This window comes from Pocillopora damicornis, chromosome 10, assembly GCF_964200805.1.
Source record: "Pocillopora damicornis chromosome 10, jaPocDami1.2, whole genome shotgun sequence".
In the NCBI taxonomy this organism is placed as follows: domain Eukaryota; kingdom Metazoa; phylum Cnidaria; class Anthozoa; order Scleractinia; family Pocilloporidae; genus Pocillopora; species Pocillopora damicornis.
The window spans coordinates 18,180,263-18,197,630 of NC_142679.1; the positions used below are offsets into that span (position 1 = coordinate 18,180,263).

The 17,368-nt window shown below is 36.1% G+C and overlaps 2 protein-coding genes across 2 annotated transcripts; one reads left to right on the forward strand and one right to left on the reverse strand.

Annotated features, from left to right (window-relative positions):
* Positions 1 to 487: 487 nt before the first annotated feature.
* Positions 488 to 7,456, reverse strand: LOC113673646 (peroxisomal 2,4-dienoyl-CoA reductase [(3E)-enoyl-CoA-producing]). Its single transcript, XM_027190060.2, has 10 exons — positions 7,311 to 7,456; positions 7,010 to 7,061; positions 6,256 to 6,321; positions 5,408 to 5,477; positions 4,696 to 4,755; positions 4,287 to 4,351; positions 3,588 to 3,653; positions 2,736 to 2,766; positions 2,105 to 2,209; positions 488 to 1,624 (listed from the first exon to the last, which is right to left on the reverse strand). Exons 1-10 carry the CDS (start codon positions 7,454 to 7,456, stop codon positions 1,419 to 1,421), a joined length of 867 nt encoding a protein of 288 aa, XP_027045861.2. The 3' UTR covers positions 488 to 1,418.
* LOC113673642 (sorting nexin-8) lies at positions 7,340 to 17,121 on the forward strand. Its single transcript, XM_027190056.2, has 13 exons — positions 7,340 to 7,560; positions 7,693 to 7,820; positions 8,770 to 8,905; positions 9,144 to 9,337; positions 10,196 to 10,313; positions 11,190 to 11,311; positions 11,595 to 11,675; positions 12,041 to 12,161; positions 12,554 to 12,593; positions 13,123 to 13,255; positions 13,821 to 13,889; positions 14,719 to 15,015; positions 15,424 to 17,121. The coding sequence occupies exons 1-13, from the start codon at positions 7,518 to 7,520 to the stop codon at positions 15,520 to 15,522; spliced, it is 1,581 nt and encodes a 526-aa protein (XP_027045857.2). The 5' UTR covers positions 7,340 to 7,517; the 3' UTR covers positions 15,523 to 17,121.
* The last annotated feature ends 247 nt before the right edge of the window (positions 17,122 to 17,368 follow it).

Genomic DNA, 17,368 nt, shown 5'->3' on the forward strand with positions numbered 1-17,368 from the left:
CATTGATTAGTCCAGCATTTCAGAGCTGTTCAGTCCATACCAAACCTCAAAAGGCAAGGAACGATATCAAGCAGTGAAATGCAGATGTCACCTTTGATCACCTCTACATTCCATCTTAGCGTACTTACTGGTGCTGTAGCAAAATGGATCCCCTTAATTCCCTGGGGGGGAGTGGCTGAACATTTAAATTTTCTGCTTTTATGGAACTCTGTGATGTCTGGTCTCACATTTAAGAGTATCACTGAATGATATTTCTTTCAATTGGTTAGTTATTTTCTTCAAGGCTGAGAGCAATATCTATTGTTACTAAAGTCAATGCATTAATCTTGATAAGATGCTGTGACGTTTTTCCTCCCTTAACTGAAGGAAGAAATATAGAAAAATGGGAATGGGTGTTTGCAAAAACCTTTTCTATCTTAATAGCTATTAAAATCAGGTCAAAGAAAGGGTCTGTTAAGATCAGTCAATCAATGCAATCATCAGCTGCTTATTTTCAAAAATCAATTTTATTTAATTTATATCACTTTATTCTATATCCACTTAACAAAATTTGCCAGCCATGAGCAGACAACAATCATGCATCTGTTCCAATACACCTGCTAACTACCGGTATCACACAGTTTTTCATCCTTGGCTAATAAACTCAATGCTATTTCACAAATTTGACTTGAAGTTACCAAAACTTGAATGAGTCTGAGAAGAGAAAATTATCATTGAATGACCATACTTTCCCTGAATACTTCCAACCTAAGATGGAAAGGTACTAAAGAGGACATCTTTTGAAATTTTCTTAGTGTCGATGCAAGTCTTCAGGCTCTTTGATACGAAATTAAAGACACCCAACAAAATCAATTATCTTGTACTTTTGATTAACAAAAAAAAACCAAAAAACAATTGAATTTTAAGCAATTTGCAGGTATATCATCAAGTAAAGGGAATTGTGTTGGTATCATGCAGCTTCAAGATGATGGGACTTTCATGCTATGTAAAAAGCCCAAGAAAAAAATCGTAATCACAGTGATAGATAAAACATATTAAAAAATTTTTCTCCTAAGAAACTTTATATGAATCAGCCAAGGCCTATTGGCAACAAGTAATGTTCCCACCACTGTCATTCAAGTTCCACATTTCCAAGTTTATACTATATTATTGTATTTTGACCTGCAAATATTCCACAAGTGATGAAATGTTATTTTAACCCTTAAAACCCTTGGAGTGACCAGTGTCTAATTTCTCCTTACTGTAATACTGCTGAATCATTCATTTAGATCATGAGAATAAAGGAAATGATATGAGGGTGCAAAGGGTTAAGATTAACTGAAATACAGAAAAAATGAGCCTAAAAAAATTAGCACGTAATTGGGATTTGCACAAGTGCCCATCAGCTACAACTTAGTTGGACACATGATTCTCACAGATCACAGCTTGCTAATTGCCTTGTTCATTGTTGCCATGGAAACAGAATTTGTGATCCAACTACCACCGTCTACCACCAGTGTGTTTGCTGTGATAAAAGCTGAAGCACCACTCGCCAGGAAGAGTACACTATCTGCCACATCTTGGCGAGAAACCAGTCTTTGTAAAGGTACATTCTCAATGAAGTTTGGTGGGAGATGTTTGCCACCTGTAAAGATGTAGTACAGTTGAAGCTTCCTTCAGACTTAAAGTGAAAGAAAATTGTGAAGTGCACTACCTTGTAAGTGGAACAGGGATTAAGGTAAACCAAATGTTAAACATTGAGTATGAAAAATCTTCAGACCAGCTTTCAGCCAGGAAAAGTATTAATTCTTTAAATAATTGTACATATCCAAAATTCATTTCATTTTAAGCAATAAAATGTTTATCTCAGCCTAACTTTAGACTCTTAAAACCTATTATAACAATGTTAATTAAAAGCTTTCCACATGTCTGCCAAACACAGGTTGCTTTTGCTGGAACTTTGGATGCTAAAATTGTTTCTGTTCACCATAGCAATCAAAACAGTTGCAACCTAGGCCTCTGTTCTGTTCTAAGCTTATGAAAAGTATATGATAAGAAACTTAAATTAGGTGCAGGTAAAATATGCAGATTCTATTTCCAACTGTAATTCTCTGTAATTTGTTACCTAGTCTGCGGAAACCCTCTGTGTCCTTCACAGCACCAGGTGCAACACAGTTTACCCTCACACCATCTGGGCCCCATTCAACAGCAAGATGTCTTGACATACCCTCTGATAAACAGATAAGAAACAGATTATCAGGGATTAAAGGGTATGAGAAAACATCTGAAATCTTAGCCCTGCTGAACCCTCTCTGACTGCCAGATCTCATTAGCCATAATTTTCCTTACTGTCGGCCATACAAGTCTCATGATGTTGGTTCAGAGAAATTAATACTGGATCAACTGATATTCCCCTTATAGATTTTTTTGGTCATTACTGTTTCTTAATCCTCTTCGTGATATTGTACTGATATCATGAGGAAAAATTATGTCTTGGCCACTTAGGGAAGTAAAATGGTTAATGGCAGGGATTTTTTTTTTGAGTCCTGACCATAAAAATTTGACTAAAAAAATTTCTGTGTGATAAATTAACATATAAGGTGGAGAAGGAAATTATTCTCTAAGCAGTAGTTACAGTAATAAATTGTGCAACTCAGAACTTTATTTAAGGACAAAGGATTGACAGTATTTGAATAGTAAGAAGAAGGTTCTTTGTTGACACAAATGTTTACAATAATGTAATAATGTGACCTCACCAATTGCAGCTTTTGCACCTCCAGCATGACACTAAATTGAGAAAAAAATTATTGAGAAAAAAAAATTTAAAATGCTTCCTCAAATGAGTACTTAAAATTACAATCCTTTCATTTTCCAAATTGACCAAAAGGGAATTTCTCCTCACAAGATTGATACATTTTCATGCAAAAAGGTAATGAAAAGAAAGAAAAATATCTAATAAGAGATACTGTTTGATTTAACACCAAGTTCTCAGTGCTAAAATAGAAGTAATGAGTTGTAGACCATAAGACAAATTGTCTGATACTCAGACCGGAATAATGGAAGCTGGTTCACTTACTTGATCATTTCGGTATTTTTTATTATAATATTATTTACACCCCATTCAGGGAACACAAACTTTGGTCCCAGAAAAATGTTCAATAATATCTTGGTATCCATTACCTCTTTTGAAGGGACTCCTTTATTCAGGGGATTAGAACACTTTTTCTGGGTCATAAAGCCTGATTTAACACCCATTCAGGGGACACCTCAACCAATAAAAATGTGACTGACCCCAAAGATTAAGTGTACGGTAGTCACAATGATGACAGCTTTCACAATATGACCTTTTTAACAATGCACATCATTTGATGACAGAATTTTTTGCCATAGGATGATGCAGATGATGATTTTTTGTGGTAAATTATTAACAAACTCCAACCTCTTTTTAGGGGACACTTGCCCTGGTCCTGGGTGTCCCCTGAATGGAGTATCTACTGCAGTTGAAATAGGTAAATTGTGTAAGGGTCATACTCCAAACAGTTGACCATAAATCTACCTGTTCCTGTTATACAGCAGACAAAGCCTTTTTGAATACAATTACTACAGACCTGCAGAGGGTGTCCATTGTGATGAAGTGTGGCTGTGATGTTGATGATGTTACCACTGCCATTATTCTAAAAATAGTATTTCCAGGCACTATAAATTTCATTGGTGACAGTGCAAATACCAAAGAAATACCAATTTACTTGGTGGATTCTACCTTATGAAAAATTTCAGTGAAGCATACTGCTCTGGGATTTCTTATTTCCTAACGCAAGCCACAATAATTACTCTGTTGCTGAGAGCCAAATGAATTTGATTTGATTCTTAACAAGTCAGTTCTGCACCCGCAAATCACATTCAAGTTTGGCCCATCAAAGTAAACCTAAAAATCAAAAACTAACAACCAAAATTGTTTTTTGGAGTTTTCTGAGTTTCACAGTAATATCACAGTTAACTAAGTTCTCCATCAATTTCTTGCTTACAAGCACTGGCTGGCTGTGGCTATCAAGGTAACTGTTTTTTTAATCCTTCTACTGAAATGGGTGAAAAATGATCCAGATCCAAACTGAGTAAGATCTGCCAATTGGTTCAAGCTTATTATTAATTGCACTGTTATTTCAAATTTTACTGTCAGTGTTTCTAATGAGTAGACATGCTTATTCATCAATTAAGGATGTAAACACAGCTGGTATTGAATACTAAAGGTAAAATCAAACTTCTAGATAAAAAGTGTTGTCTCCAGTTAATTAAAGAAACAATCTTACCTTAAAACATTTGTTATACACAGCTTTACTCACATTGAAGGTTCCAAAAGCATCAATGTCAAAAACTATAACATCACGAAAAAATTGTAAATAATATACTATTACAGAATGTTATTGACAAAAAAAACTCAATATAAAAACTCAATGTAATCTGTCAAGTTGGGTTTGTCTACCCCTGAAGAGCATAGTCTTTAGTGAACTGACTGCATGGTGCCTGGACAATCTGAGTGGAATTCATTATCAGAGGCAAATGATCAGACCTTCCACTCAGGTTGTGGGGAAAAAAAAGCATCTGATCCATTTACTTCCACAGACAACAGTCCTCTATTGAGGATCAAACAAGAGAACAATATACAAAATCAGCTTTCACTAAAAATTAAAAACTAATCAAGTCATTTTTAATGCTCACCTGTTTTCATTCCATTGTATGAAAGCTGGCTTGCAGGGCATAGAAAATTTCCTGCTGCACCTAAAGGGAAACAAATTGGAATGAGACTTCTGTGCTTTGTTCAGAACTTTGGTGGATTTTAATGTCTAACCTAATTTTTAATTTTTGGACTTAAACTTTTAACCCTTAGGAGTGACGAGCATCATATTGCTCCCTACAATATCACTACTGAATCACACACTGTCATTAGAATAAAGGAAATGATCACCAACTAAAGAAACTCTTGATTGTTGGACAAATTTTCTGTGTCAGCACCTTAGTAAATGTACAGAGAACAGTATGGAGAATATGAATTCTGATAATATAAGGAAATATCCATTTTAGGTCACTCATTTGGTAGCTACAAGCAGTCTCTCCTTTTCAGCAAAGTACTACATGTGAGTACAAAAAAAATCAGAGTAAAGAGTGTTAGTGTGCTAGGCAAAACTCAGAGTTCCATGCAGTGCACTTAACATCAATCTTTATTTTGGTGGTTTTTTTAACTCACATAATGAACTTCATTGAAAAGAGGGATTTATCTTAGTCCACTCATTTGGTGAAATACAACTAAAAACTTTAAAGTCTATTTTTCCATTGGTGTCTGTGACTCAGATTTGACTCAAACTTGAACTGATTTAGCTCAGATGCAACATAATAATATGATTCTTCCTCCAATCTTACAGTTGATACTTACTATTAACTAAAATATCTATTTTTGAGAAATGTTTCAGTGCCATGTCTACTGCAGCATCAACTTCATTCACCTGGTGATCAACAAATAGAACTTAAACACTATGTTAAATGAGAAGTATAAAATTGCCTCACCACAGCCAAGGAGGGGGCATTTGTTTGAAGCCCCCACCAAGCCCTCTCCAGAAATTCTAGAGGAGTGGGTATAGGTATTTTCTGGAACAACACCTTTTGATCACCTTTTTTTTTTTTGCTCTCTTTCTATTACAACTACACCAAAAAGCACAAGTTTCTGAATATTCTATGGCAGTATTAATAAACAACTGTGAAGACTACAAATGGAATGAGCAATTGCTCAATAATTAGCACGGTCTGCTTCTAGCTTCAAACCATTTACTGGATTGGAGTATGTAGTAAGTTTCTTTGCATAACTAGGATGCAGAAAAATGGCTTAATATTAAAATATGCAAAATTTACATGCTATTTGGCACCCCAATTATTTCTTAATCAATTTATGTCACAGAAACAAAACAGATTTAATCCTTTAATTCCCACGATCTGATTGTTAATTCTCCCTTCTAGCTTCAACTCGTTCCATGGTAAATTAGTTAGGAGAATTTGGTGATAGATCAAGATAACTTCTACCAGTCTAAGTTTGAGTATTCTCATTACCTGCTTGCTCCATTATGCATGAATATTATAGGGAGAAGTAACATGTCAATCACTTCTGAGAGTTAAAGGGTGAAGGCCTGAACATATTTTTACCCTGAGAAAACTTTTTAAAATTGTCAGTGAGAGCAATTTGTAACCTCGAGAAATAATCATGTACGAAGATGTTTCCATTTACTTCACCTTTCTCACATCAACCTTTACAGGGAGACATTTCTGTCCTGTCACATCTTCCAGTTTCTTAGCTGCCTAAATTTGTTCACAAAAAGAATGATGAAAATATTAAGCAAAGTTCTTATATAGTTGTCATGCTGACTGAGGTAAAGAAACCCATAACTACATCAAAGAAGTCAAGATTCCAAACTAAAGCCTATTGCTACCCCTGTGTGTCACACATTGTCCCAGTATAAGTGTTGTCATGTTCCCAAAACATACCAGTCTAGAACTCAAACTTAAGTGTACCAACTCAAGTCACCATTTAGTGACCTAGAATCATGAAATGCTAGCCAGAAATAAAATTGTACTCACCAGAAAAATGAAAAGAAAAGGAAAAAAAGAAAAAGGAAATGACATTTTGTGAAATAATATGTTTTATGTAAATGCTTGACCCTCTTCACTTCGGGAACTGTACCACAAAACACATCAAACCAAAATTTTTTTTTCTCTTCAGCATGGTGGCCAAACTTTTGCAGCTTGGAGCACTACAGTTGCTACTCCAGTGGGGAGCCTCTGACAAACGATAGTCGCCTTAGATATCTCTCTATGAACTTTGACATTGATTTAAGTTTAATTTATTTCATTCTCGGCAATATTTAACCAAACTGGCCCAGCTCAGCTGTAAGCTGGTTTGAATGGGGGCCTGTCAAAATTTATCCTTATACTGCTTGGTAATGATTACTAGAACAGTTACTTTGAAGACCTCTTTTCAATTTATTACCTTTTTGAGTCTGTCAAACTTCCGACCCACTATTACAGCAGAGCAGCTGTGTCTAACAACAATGAAAGAATTAAATGGAAATGAGAAGTACCTAATTCATTTTCTGGCTTTCTATTTGTAGTTTGAGCAGTACATTGGTAGAAACTGGAATCATCTTAGGCACCAAACGTTAATTATAGGCTGTCTTAGTGCCCCCTAAGAAAGGTGACTGTGTTGGAATTAGCAGGTCCCCTCAGAAAATTGGTCAGTGAAGGGCGTGGGGGGTGAAGGGAAAATTGGCGGGGTATAATCATCGCCCTACCTCATCAGAACTTCAGTAATAGTAAACCCAATACCAGAACCACCTCCCGTGATAAACGCCACCTTCCCTTGGAGAATGTTCGGACGGAAAAAGTAATCATAGTGATCAAGGCAAGCAATGTCGCTCTCCAGCACCGCTTCCGCCATCTTGGGATAACTTTGAGGCCACGTGAGTTACAAGGGGGGAGTAGTGGGAGGCGCGCGATGCATGTTTGGTACTCAAGGGAACATGGCGACGGCACTGAGTTTTGGTGAGGACGAGTTATAGTTAGCCTTACTTTCGTTACTTTTTTTTCTTTGACTTTCGAAGCGTTTTCAGTTTGAAAAATTTCCTCGATTTTGTAAGTGCCTGCATAAAAATTTATGTGTGGATAAATCTGCAGGTTCGGTTCCCTCGTTTTATCGCGAGGTTTATCAGATAGTATGTCCCAATCAAGAAGAGAGGATCGAGCGTGATATGTTTGTGAAGATCTTAATGAAATCAAGCCTACCCAAACAATCGTTAAGTCAGGTAAAGTATAAGACGTATTTAGCTTGTTTATTTCGTTCTCTATGAATGCAAATAAATGACAGGAGAGACGTTCGTCTTAGCTTTTAAGTAAACCTAACGTAACATCATTGACCATTTATTTACGTTTTGCGTTTTGTGCCCTGGTAGTTGTACTTTTGATATATTACAATTAAAAATCGCGACTTGTCTCACCCTGCTTATTAAGAGCTTTTTCATGCCCAGTTGGATCAAAGATCGTCAGATGAGAGCAGAATTTTTGTCTTCCTCGTTTGTGTAGGATCTTTGTGTTGGTGTGTCGGTTTGGGTCACGCAGTACAACACGAGGTGTAATTAATTTACTAGCTCTTTAAAATTGGATCTAATATCCATGAAATTTATATAATCAGCCATCTCGTAATATGAACATCTAGTCGATCAGCTGTTTCTTATATAATAATTACAATACATCCTGCATGGGATCCTTGTAAATTGATATTTCTTTATTGCAAGTTGTTCTGTTCATGCTAACTTTTGTATTAGCTGAAGAGTGGGATCCCAAGGGACGAGGCTATTGTATTTTACATCCTTGGTCTTTTCAAACCCTGGATAAAATCAGTCAGTGATGTACCTATTCCAAGAGGAAAAATCTATTATTCCATAGATCTTAGCATATCATAATTATCTTTTGTAAGTCCAGCCCCAATGGGCAAAAATAATAAGTGTACCTTTACTGGTAATAACATTCTTTACTGATTGATTGATTTAATGACATTCTAATTTAATTGATTGATTGATTAACTGATTGATTGATTGCTGGATCTTTTGAATTGCACTTCAAGTTACTGAAATCTCATTTTTTACATTTGAACTAATTCCACTTTTTCTCTAGCCTCCTCCACAAAAAAGAAAATGAAAAAATTACACTTTTCATTGTTATAAGTCCATTGAGTCTTTTTTTCTTTTAATTCAGATTTGGGAAGCTGTTGATCCAAGGCAAGATGGATATGTTACAAGAGATGGATTATACAAGGCACTGGCCTTAACTGCTTTAGCACAACAGGGAAAAATTATATCAGAGAGAGCGTTAGAGCAATTTGTAGATTCAGGTATGGTTATTTGACAATTTCCCTTGGCAGAGTTTTGAAAAAACAATTCTCCAGTGTAAAAGAAATATCGGTCATAACACATTTGGTAAAAACCTTTTCCAATAATGACTCAATCTTTAAGGCCAAGTAGGGTTGAAGGCTGAACAGTTGATCATAAGTACCTTTGAAACTAACCAACTTTGAAACTTTCTACTTTAATTGATATTTGTTTATAATGACTGCTATTAATGTATCACAGAATTGCCAAAGCCTTCTTTGGGGGACCTGTCAGATCTGAAAAGTCTGAGTGTGCGTCAAAGGCGTGAAAACAACCCAAATGTTTTGGGTTATAACTATGATGAACTTGTGAGTTTGGATACAGTAGATGTAGAGCTTGTACCAGAAAAGAAAGGAATTCTTTTAAAGCACAATGAATATCATGTTTCTAGCAAGGTGAGACCAAATAATAAAAAAATATGCAATCAATCCTGTATTAAGGGGCACTGTATTAGTTGGTCACTCTGTATCAAGTGGTTGGTTGTCAAAGTCCTCAGTGTGTTTCCCCTTAATCACTGTAATTTTTCTTGTGTTTCCCCTTAACCCTTTAACTCCCAGAAGTGATCAACATAAAACTTCTCCCTACAATATCCATACATTCTTCAGCAAACAGGTAATGAGAATATTCAAACTTATCAGGTAGAAGCTGCTATCATGATGTAGCACCAAGTTCTCATAACTAATTTACAAGGAAATGTGTGGCAGGTACAGGGCAGAATTAACAATCAGATCTTGGGAGTTAAAGGGTTAATCACTGTAATTTCCACCTCTTATAAGTAGTCACCTCTATTAAGCAGTGGCCATCATCTCTGAGTGAGTCCCAATAGCCTGTTTCTATTCTCTTTTACTTGTATTAAACAGTCACTTAAAGGGGACTACTCAGGCAAATAAAACTAAGAATAATCTTCAAGATTATTTTTGTCAGGGAAAAATTTGAAATAAGAAGCTTGCAAATGTAACTTCCAGCATTATGGGCATCAAAAAGAGTGCCTGCAGGCTGAACAGATGGTGATGACTGGTCTTAAAAACAGGGGTAGACCACCTGTCAACTGCTTTCATTGACATCCCTGAAAGCTGCAATCAAGGGCTGTTTTGCCAAGCACCCAAATAGATTGACCAATAGCTAATAAAATAAGTAAGAGGTGACATGTTTTTGCTAGTTATAATCTGGCGTGTTTTCTTTCGTAATGTTTATGACAGGTCACTTAATAAATGAAGTTAGATAAATACTTTTTTCTTTGTTCATCTTTTCAGAAACATAACTGTACTGTAAATCGTCGCTACAACGACTTTGTTGCCTTCCATGACATGTTACTAGCAAGGTTCCCATACCGTCTCATTCCAACACTTCCTCCAAAGAAGCTTATGGGAGGTATGTTTGAATTAAGAAATTACATGATAAAATTATATTTGGAGCAATAAACTCTGAGTTATGCTTGCTGGACCATTTTAAAAGATGTCTTGTCCAGACATACAATTTTTGGTAAAGCTTGGTAGTTTGCTTGGGGGGGGAGGGGGAGGGGGGGATAGGCAGAGGACCGACAGAGGACCAAGTTGTCCTTCCAATAGACCACATTCTTGGTCAGTCTATCCGGCTCTTCAATCAGAGGTCCTAAGTGGACAGATGGTTTAAGCCCATCAGACTCCTGCATCAGAGATCCATGGTGGTCATTTGTTCAGCTCTTTAAACACAACTTGGAAGTCACAAGTTTTTGAGAAGTTAAGAGTGGTCAGCCTGTAAGACCTACAATTCAGAAGTCCAGAACAGTCAAGTGGTCAGTGTATCACAATCTGAGAGTCTGGAGTGCAGGCTACTAGATAAATTTTTTTTCCTCCAGGCGTGAGTGGGGGGTGGAGGGGAGAGGGCATAGGGTTGTCTTGAGTTAAATTCCTTAAACTTTGGGTGTCCAAAAACCAAACAAAAGTGTAAAACAGCAAGGCCAATTAAAACATAGGAAGATGTAACTAGAAGCCAATGTGAAAACAAGCCAACTGCTCAAAGAACAGGGCAGTGGGGGTGACCAAGGTTGTTTTAATACAAGTTTTGCATCCAATTCATTGAGAAAGTGGCTTGAGTTTTCTTGACCAGTAACCTAGAAAAGTACAACAAAATCAATTGAATCCTTTATAACTTTTGACACTTAATTAATAATTCCTCTGATATTAAACTTTTTATATTTGGATTATTTTATTATCAATGGCCATTTAAGCTGGCTACCAGAAACCATATTTGTTCATCTATTTGCAGCCAGCAAAGAGTTCATTGAGGCCAGGAAAAGATCCTTAAAGCGTTTTCTGACTCTTGTTGTGAGGCATCCTGTACTTTGCGAGGACAAGATTGTGAACTTTTTCCTTACAGTCAAGGGCTCAGTAAGTTGTCCTGTTGAATTCTATTGGAATACACCTTTCCAGCAGAGCTTGGGATTTGTGATGGTGGCATCCATCTGTTTCTGTTGTTCCCATTATGTTTATGCTATTGTTTACCAAACAAAGACTGTATCATACCACGCAACTCCGTGAGCACTCAATTGTTACAACTCTGTTACATGAGAATGCACTTGTTGTCAGTCAATCAGAAGCACACAGTTTTTTCCATGCACATTATTGAGATCGTGATATGTGTTGTTAAGGATATGTGTGCTATTTCTCCCAGGACATTGGTCAGAAGTTGAAGGATCAGTATAAATCGATGCCAGATGAATTCATGACTAGTCCTCTTGCCTCCAAAGCAAAGGTAATAAATTGCAAGACATGTATAAATTCTTTTTACTTTCTGCTCTATATTCAATATAATTTTAGCCCTGACAAATAAGTGGCAGATCAAATATCTCTTGGTCAGGTGATGTTTTGCTATTTTCTCGTCACCTTTCTGCTTGAGAATATATTGATATTGTTCAGGAGGAACATTTACTTGGTCACTGTTAGGAGTCAAATACTGATGTTTTTCCTTTTTTTGTTTTTGTTTTTTAATTTTTTTGCTCAAATTTGAGTTACAATTGTATAAAGAGCTGATTATCCTTTTTCTTTGAATAAAATTGTATAAAATCTAGGGAAATTCCATGCAATATTTTTCTATATTTTTTTGTGTTTGTCTCATAGGAACTAGTCCCTATGGATACACAAGCCAGTTTTCAAACCAGCCGCCTGCAAATTCAAGCCATTCACAACAGTGTGGAAAAACTAAAGGATGTTGCTGATAGAATGACAGCAAGAGCCTTAGGTTGTTCATCTTTCCATCAATTTATTCTTCAGTTTTTGGGAATATGATTTGAAATCAATGCTTCAACCCGTGAGTTATTCTACTAGCAAAAAAAATATATCATATCATCTATTGAAATCAAAAGAAAAATACAATTTGTTCATCAAGAAATATGAAAAAGCAGTTACTGCTGCCTAAGCTAATTGGCGGCGATGAAAAGACTCGCAGAAATTCCTCTGAAGGGTAACATATTTCAAGGCATATATTATTTGGTACAAGGTACTGGAGATAGTTAACTTAAAGTATAAGGGGAAGAAAGTAAACAGGCTCTGTTTACTCTGATACAAAAGTATGAAGGTAACAGCTAATTATTTTGAATTAATATTAATATAATTTTTTTATTTTGTAAACAGGATTTTCTTCTGACATGCTTCAGTTTGCTAAGGAACTCACGTAAGTCCCTGTCTCTCAAGGGTGAAAACATCTTTGTCTGCGAATGATGTTCAAGGAAGCATTTCATGAGATGTGAAATACTAGGGAGTACTCTCTGTAGGTTACACTTGATACTCATTCCTGCCCAGAAAGTTTGAGACTTCCTTTCATTATTGTCTCTGTTTGTTATTGATTCTAAAAAAATTTTTGTGTTGAAAAATAATCAGCCAAAACATTACCACAATGTTAATGCATTAGTACTGTCTTGCACTGCAGATATTTAAATCCTTGAAACTGTGGCTCTACCTTAAGCACTGCTACTCGCACAGATGATGTTTGTGCTCACTATTTAGTAGAAATTATTTGTAGCTTCCGTCAGCAGTGTTTATTCACAGATTTGAAAACAGATGTTTTCTTACCTAAGTTCTCTGAGAACTCTTTTTGATACAAATTGTACTTCTATCAAATTTCTATTAAACACGTCCAAAGTAGTCAGTTGTATGTGAACTATCAGATCATTAGTACATATCTTTTGTCATTATCTACACAGAGCATTAACCAATGAGTCACACCCAACAACTGTATGGGCAAGTGGTAGTAACAACACATGGGGAAACCTTAAACACAGCTTTACTGGAATCACTCCTTATTATACCAAACTTTCAGAGAGAGGTGCTGTTTGGGTTAGTATGAGCTAAATTCAATTATTTCTGGTTAAAAAGATTTCAACTTTCTTGATTTTAGTCCCCATATGTTTATGGATTATGATAACATTACCTAGAACAAAGGAGAAAAAAATTAGAACTACCAGAAGTACTAGTACTTCAACAGCTACACTTGCATTTCAGACAACTACTGAAAAGTGCCTCATCTGCGTATTGGAAGGATGGTTAAAGATGAAGGCCTTGGTCATGTTTTATGTACATTAAAAAAGGTCATTTTACTTTTTGCACTGCTTAAGTCACCCATTTCACAAAAAGGAAAGTTTTCTGCTTTCTGCTAAATTATGTGCAATAAAGTTATGTTTTTTGTCTTTCGTGGCCATACACCTTTTTTTTGTCCTGACACTCTTGTAAGATAATGTCAGTGGTGCTGTGAGGCAAGACTTTACCACCACAAAGCAGTCAACTGACCATGATTAACATTATAAATTACCTATCAAATTGAGTAAAGGGCAAGGGCACAAGAAGGCAACAATTAACTAAGACTGAACTTTTTTTCTCCTACTTAATTTTGCCTTGTTCCTAGTTTAAAAGAGAGGATACTGGTGCTGCTGAGTACTTGGCTCTCTTCTTGGACTTAACCTCAAGTTATCGGGTAAGTTTGAATAACCCAACTTTTTTATGAACCCTTTCAACCCTAACAGTACTAAGATCTAATTTCTCCTTGCAATAACTCCCCTGAATCAAACATTAAGGTCACAAGAATAAAGGAGATGATCACCAACTAAAGAAGCTTTTGATCATTGAACAAATTCTCCTTGTCAGAACCCTTGGAAATGTCTAAGGTGTGGTATGGAGAATATGCATGCTGATGTTAGAGAGTAAAAGTTAAGGGTTTAACTGTTTACCCCATTCACTTCCTCCTTTCTGTCTTACATACTTTTCATATGAATGTAGCTCTGAGAATTTTGTGTCCAATCAATTTGTATCACAAAGTTGATCTTTTTCTGTCTTCTTTTCACCTCTTGCTTGACAATGTGTGAATAGTGCTGGGAGAAATTATTCATAGGTTGCTCCTAGGAGTGAAAGGTGTAAGGGAAGTTTTGCAATGCAATTAGGCCCAAAATAGGAAGTCATTCCCTGGAAAATGGCAAGTGGATGCTTGAAGAAGCTATGTCATTGTCACTTTTGTACAATAAAAAATTGCCTCCATATAGAAGAAAACAGACATCTATGAGATAAGAAGTGCTGGTTTATTAGAGGTGTTAGTTTGTTGCTAAGGTTTGGAAATGATGGTTTTCTTTTGCTGAGGCTGTGCCCCTCTGCACAGGCATTCAGCAGATTTTTTTGCTAATGGAAAAGAGTCCATAAGGAGAGTTTCAAGGGTTGGAAGCTTTGAAATAACCCTTGGTGCAGATCAAAAATTGAGAACCAGTGCATGAAAGAGAGTGACTCCTATTGATAGCATTTCTTTTTTATGCCAGGAACTTTGTGAAAGGCATGAAAAGGGAGTTTTAAAAGATCACCAACACTCGCTCCAGAAAATGCAGCAGATCAAAAAACGTCAGATTGCTGCTCAGGCAAAGGGCCAGGATCATGCTGTTGATCAGCTGGAATCCAAAATTGTTGAACAGGAGACAGACATCAGTAACATGGAAAACAGGAACTATTTCTCACTGCACTGTCTCCAGCTAGAAACCCAGTTGGTACATGCTAACATGAAATTATTGGCAATAGTGTTACAAAAGATGGTCACATCACAGATTGCAGGACACAAGGAGGTGAGATGCAAGCTAGACAATAAATTCCCCGACACAGTAGGCAATAAGTTGTCATGATCCATGACAAGGCATGTCGCCGCAGCTACAGTCAGTGTCAAAATTAATCGACACTTCACCTCAAAGATTCCTATTTACAAGTAGAATAACAATCCTGTCTCTACCACACTCTAAATCATTGACAAGACCCCTCTTCCCACCCTTTCCCCCATTCAATGAAGGGGGAAGGGGGCAAATGGGTCACAGGAGGTGGAAAGTAAATTCCTACTTAGGTCATTTGAGGCTATTCCTTCCTCTTGAAGACTTCATGGAAGGACATCAGCAATTCTCCCTTTTAAACACCCATTTACATGTGAACTTTACAGATGATAGTGTGGTTGACAGTTTTGCTGTCATCAATCTCTTTAACAGGTATTTGAAGTCTGGAATGAACTTGATCCACTTGTGGCTGCATTACTTCCCAGCAACTCTCCTGGCTCATCACCCCCTGGTTCACCGCCATTAAAGTAATTTCAGCTGTCTACATGATCAATGTAGAAGTATATTGCTCTTTCATAGATTTAAGTATTTTTAATTACTTAGTGGTAAGGTGTCATAAGATGAAATTGGTCCACACCAGATGACCTGTGTAGTCAAATAACAGTGATATCAACCAACCTGCAAATTGTTGTGAAGTGTTGATGTGCTGTTATCAAGATGTTGAATTACATCTCTCCTAGTAATGTTCACTTTTAAGGTTAGACTTCGGTTTTAAATCCAGTCACTCAAATGGTCACCTAACCCATAAATTCAGAGAAGAATAAAAGAACATTTTTTAAGGAAAAACTTCTTTTTTGGGATTTGTTTGTTATTTTGATGGACAAATTATAGCTGCAGTATACCAAATATTGTTAGGTATTTCCCTCTAAGTATTGGATAAATATCCAAAGGTATGTAGTGGAGGTGTTCTTCCTAGTTAGAAAATTGAATGATTTGTTTTTATAACTGTTAGCAATTTTCTTAATGCTTGTCTTACTTTGCTAAATGGCCAGGAAATGTTTATTTTCTATTGATTGGAGCAGAATAAAAGGCAAAACCAATGGATAATTATTTTGTAAAAAAAGATTATAGTTACTGTAGTACAAATTTTATAAGGAGCAACTGAACACTTAATCAATCAAATATTGTACACTTTCACATCGCATGCACTGAAACATAATATTCAAGGACAGGGAGCTTTGACCGTGAAAACTCTTTCTTCAGGCTAAACATAAATATAACTACAACTTTCTCACAGTTATTGCTCAACTGGACATCTCTTTAAAGAATTTTGCAGGTAATTATAAACAACCCAGTACTAGATTTGGACTCAAGTTATGAATAACTTCAGGCTCTCACCTTGTACATCAGTAAGGCAGAAGAAACAAGTGGATTTCAAGCATCCTTAAATTTGACCCAAAGAAACCTCAGAAATATAGCAGATTTGATTTCCCAAGAGGTCTTTGTTACAACTAATAAGGGTACAATACTTATTATAATGTTTGTTTGACTCACTGTTCTTGTATGCATCTCAGAAGCGTAAAGTTTATCGAAGATTGCTGATAGTGTACCATTAATTCTTTGTAAATCTGGCTAACAGAAGAAGGTATAGTTGTAGTGACTTTGCTATCTTTGGATAACTTGAATTGCACTTCAACCCTGTAACTCCCAAGATCTAATCAGTAGTTTTGTCTTCTGATTGCCTTTTATTCTCTGGTAAATTAGGCAGGAAATTTTGGTTTTATATGAAGGAAGCACTTTCATATTGATAAGTTTGCCTGTTCACATAACCTGTAAAATGACATACAGCATTGGAAGCACAAGGGAAAGCTACATGTCAATCTCGTGGGAGTTAGAGGGTTTTGTGGTATTAAGACTTAATTGTTAGCTTTTCCGCTAAGGATTTCCAAGTTTCTAACAAGGGACCACCTAAATTTACAACTTTAGAATCCGTTGTCTTTGATAATGTTCAGTATACTGAACCTACATTGGTAGAAAAGAGAAGTTATTATTAACTTAAAGAATCAGTAGTCTAAGAGTTTTGAAAAAGGACTAATCAATTAGATGGATTAAAGAGTATTTTTAAGAATATTGAGTGAAATTTTGTGTTTTTTAATCTGGTACAGATTTCTTGGCAATCTGCTCAAAATGTGAACCCACAGGATATGATTACTAACTGGATGTCACAATTTAAAATTCAACCATTCCAAATCCTGTGTCCACAATTTGCAGCAACTCTAGTTGTTTAGGACTGAATGTGACTGTTGATTGGTAGACTTTTAGTTTTAAATACCAAATAAAAATCCTGGATTGTTGACTTTTGCTAGGATGGATTTCT

Excerpts from the sequence above, each read along its gene's own strand:
- LOC113673646 (XM_027190060.2), bottom strand. The coding sequence starts at position 7,456 with ATGGCGGAAGCGGTGCTGGAGAGCGACATTGCTTGCCTTGATCACTAT. Across the intron at positions 5,478-6,255 it reads TAAAGGTTGATGTGAGAAAG|GTGAATGAAGTTGATGCTGC; the intron begins GTGAAGTAAATG and ends GTTGATCACCAG. Across the intron at positions 2,210-2,735 it reads AGGTGCAAAAGCTGCAATTG|AGGGTATGTCAAGACATCTT; the intron begins GTGAGGTCACAT and ends TCTGTTTATCAG.
- LOC113673642 (XM_027190056.2), top strand. The coding sequence starts at position 7,518 with ATGTTTGGTACTCAAGGGAACATGGCGACGGCACTGAGTTTTG. Across the intron at positions 9,338-10,195 it reads AATATCATGTTTCTAGCAAG|AAACATAACTGTACTGTAAA; the intron begins GTGAGACCAAAT and ends TCATCTTTTCAG. Across the intron at positions 13,890-14,718 it reads ACTTAACCTCAAGTTATCGG|GAACTTTGTGAAAGGCATGA; the intron begins GTAAGTTTGAAT and ends TTTTTATGCCAG.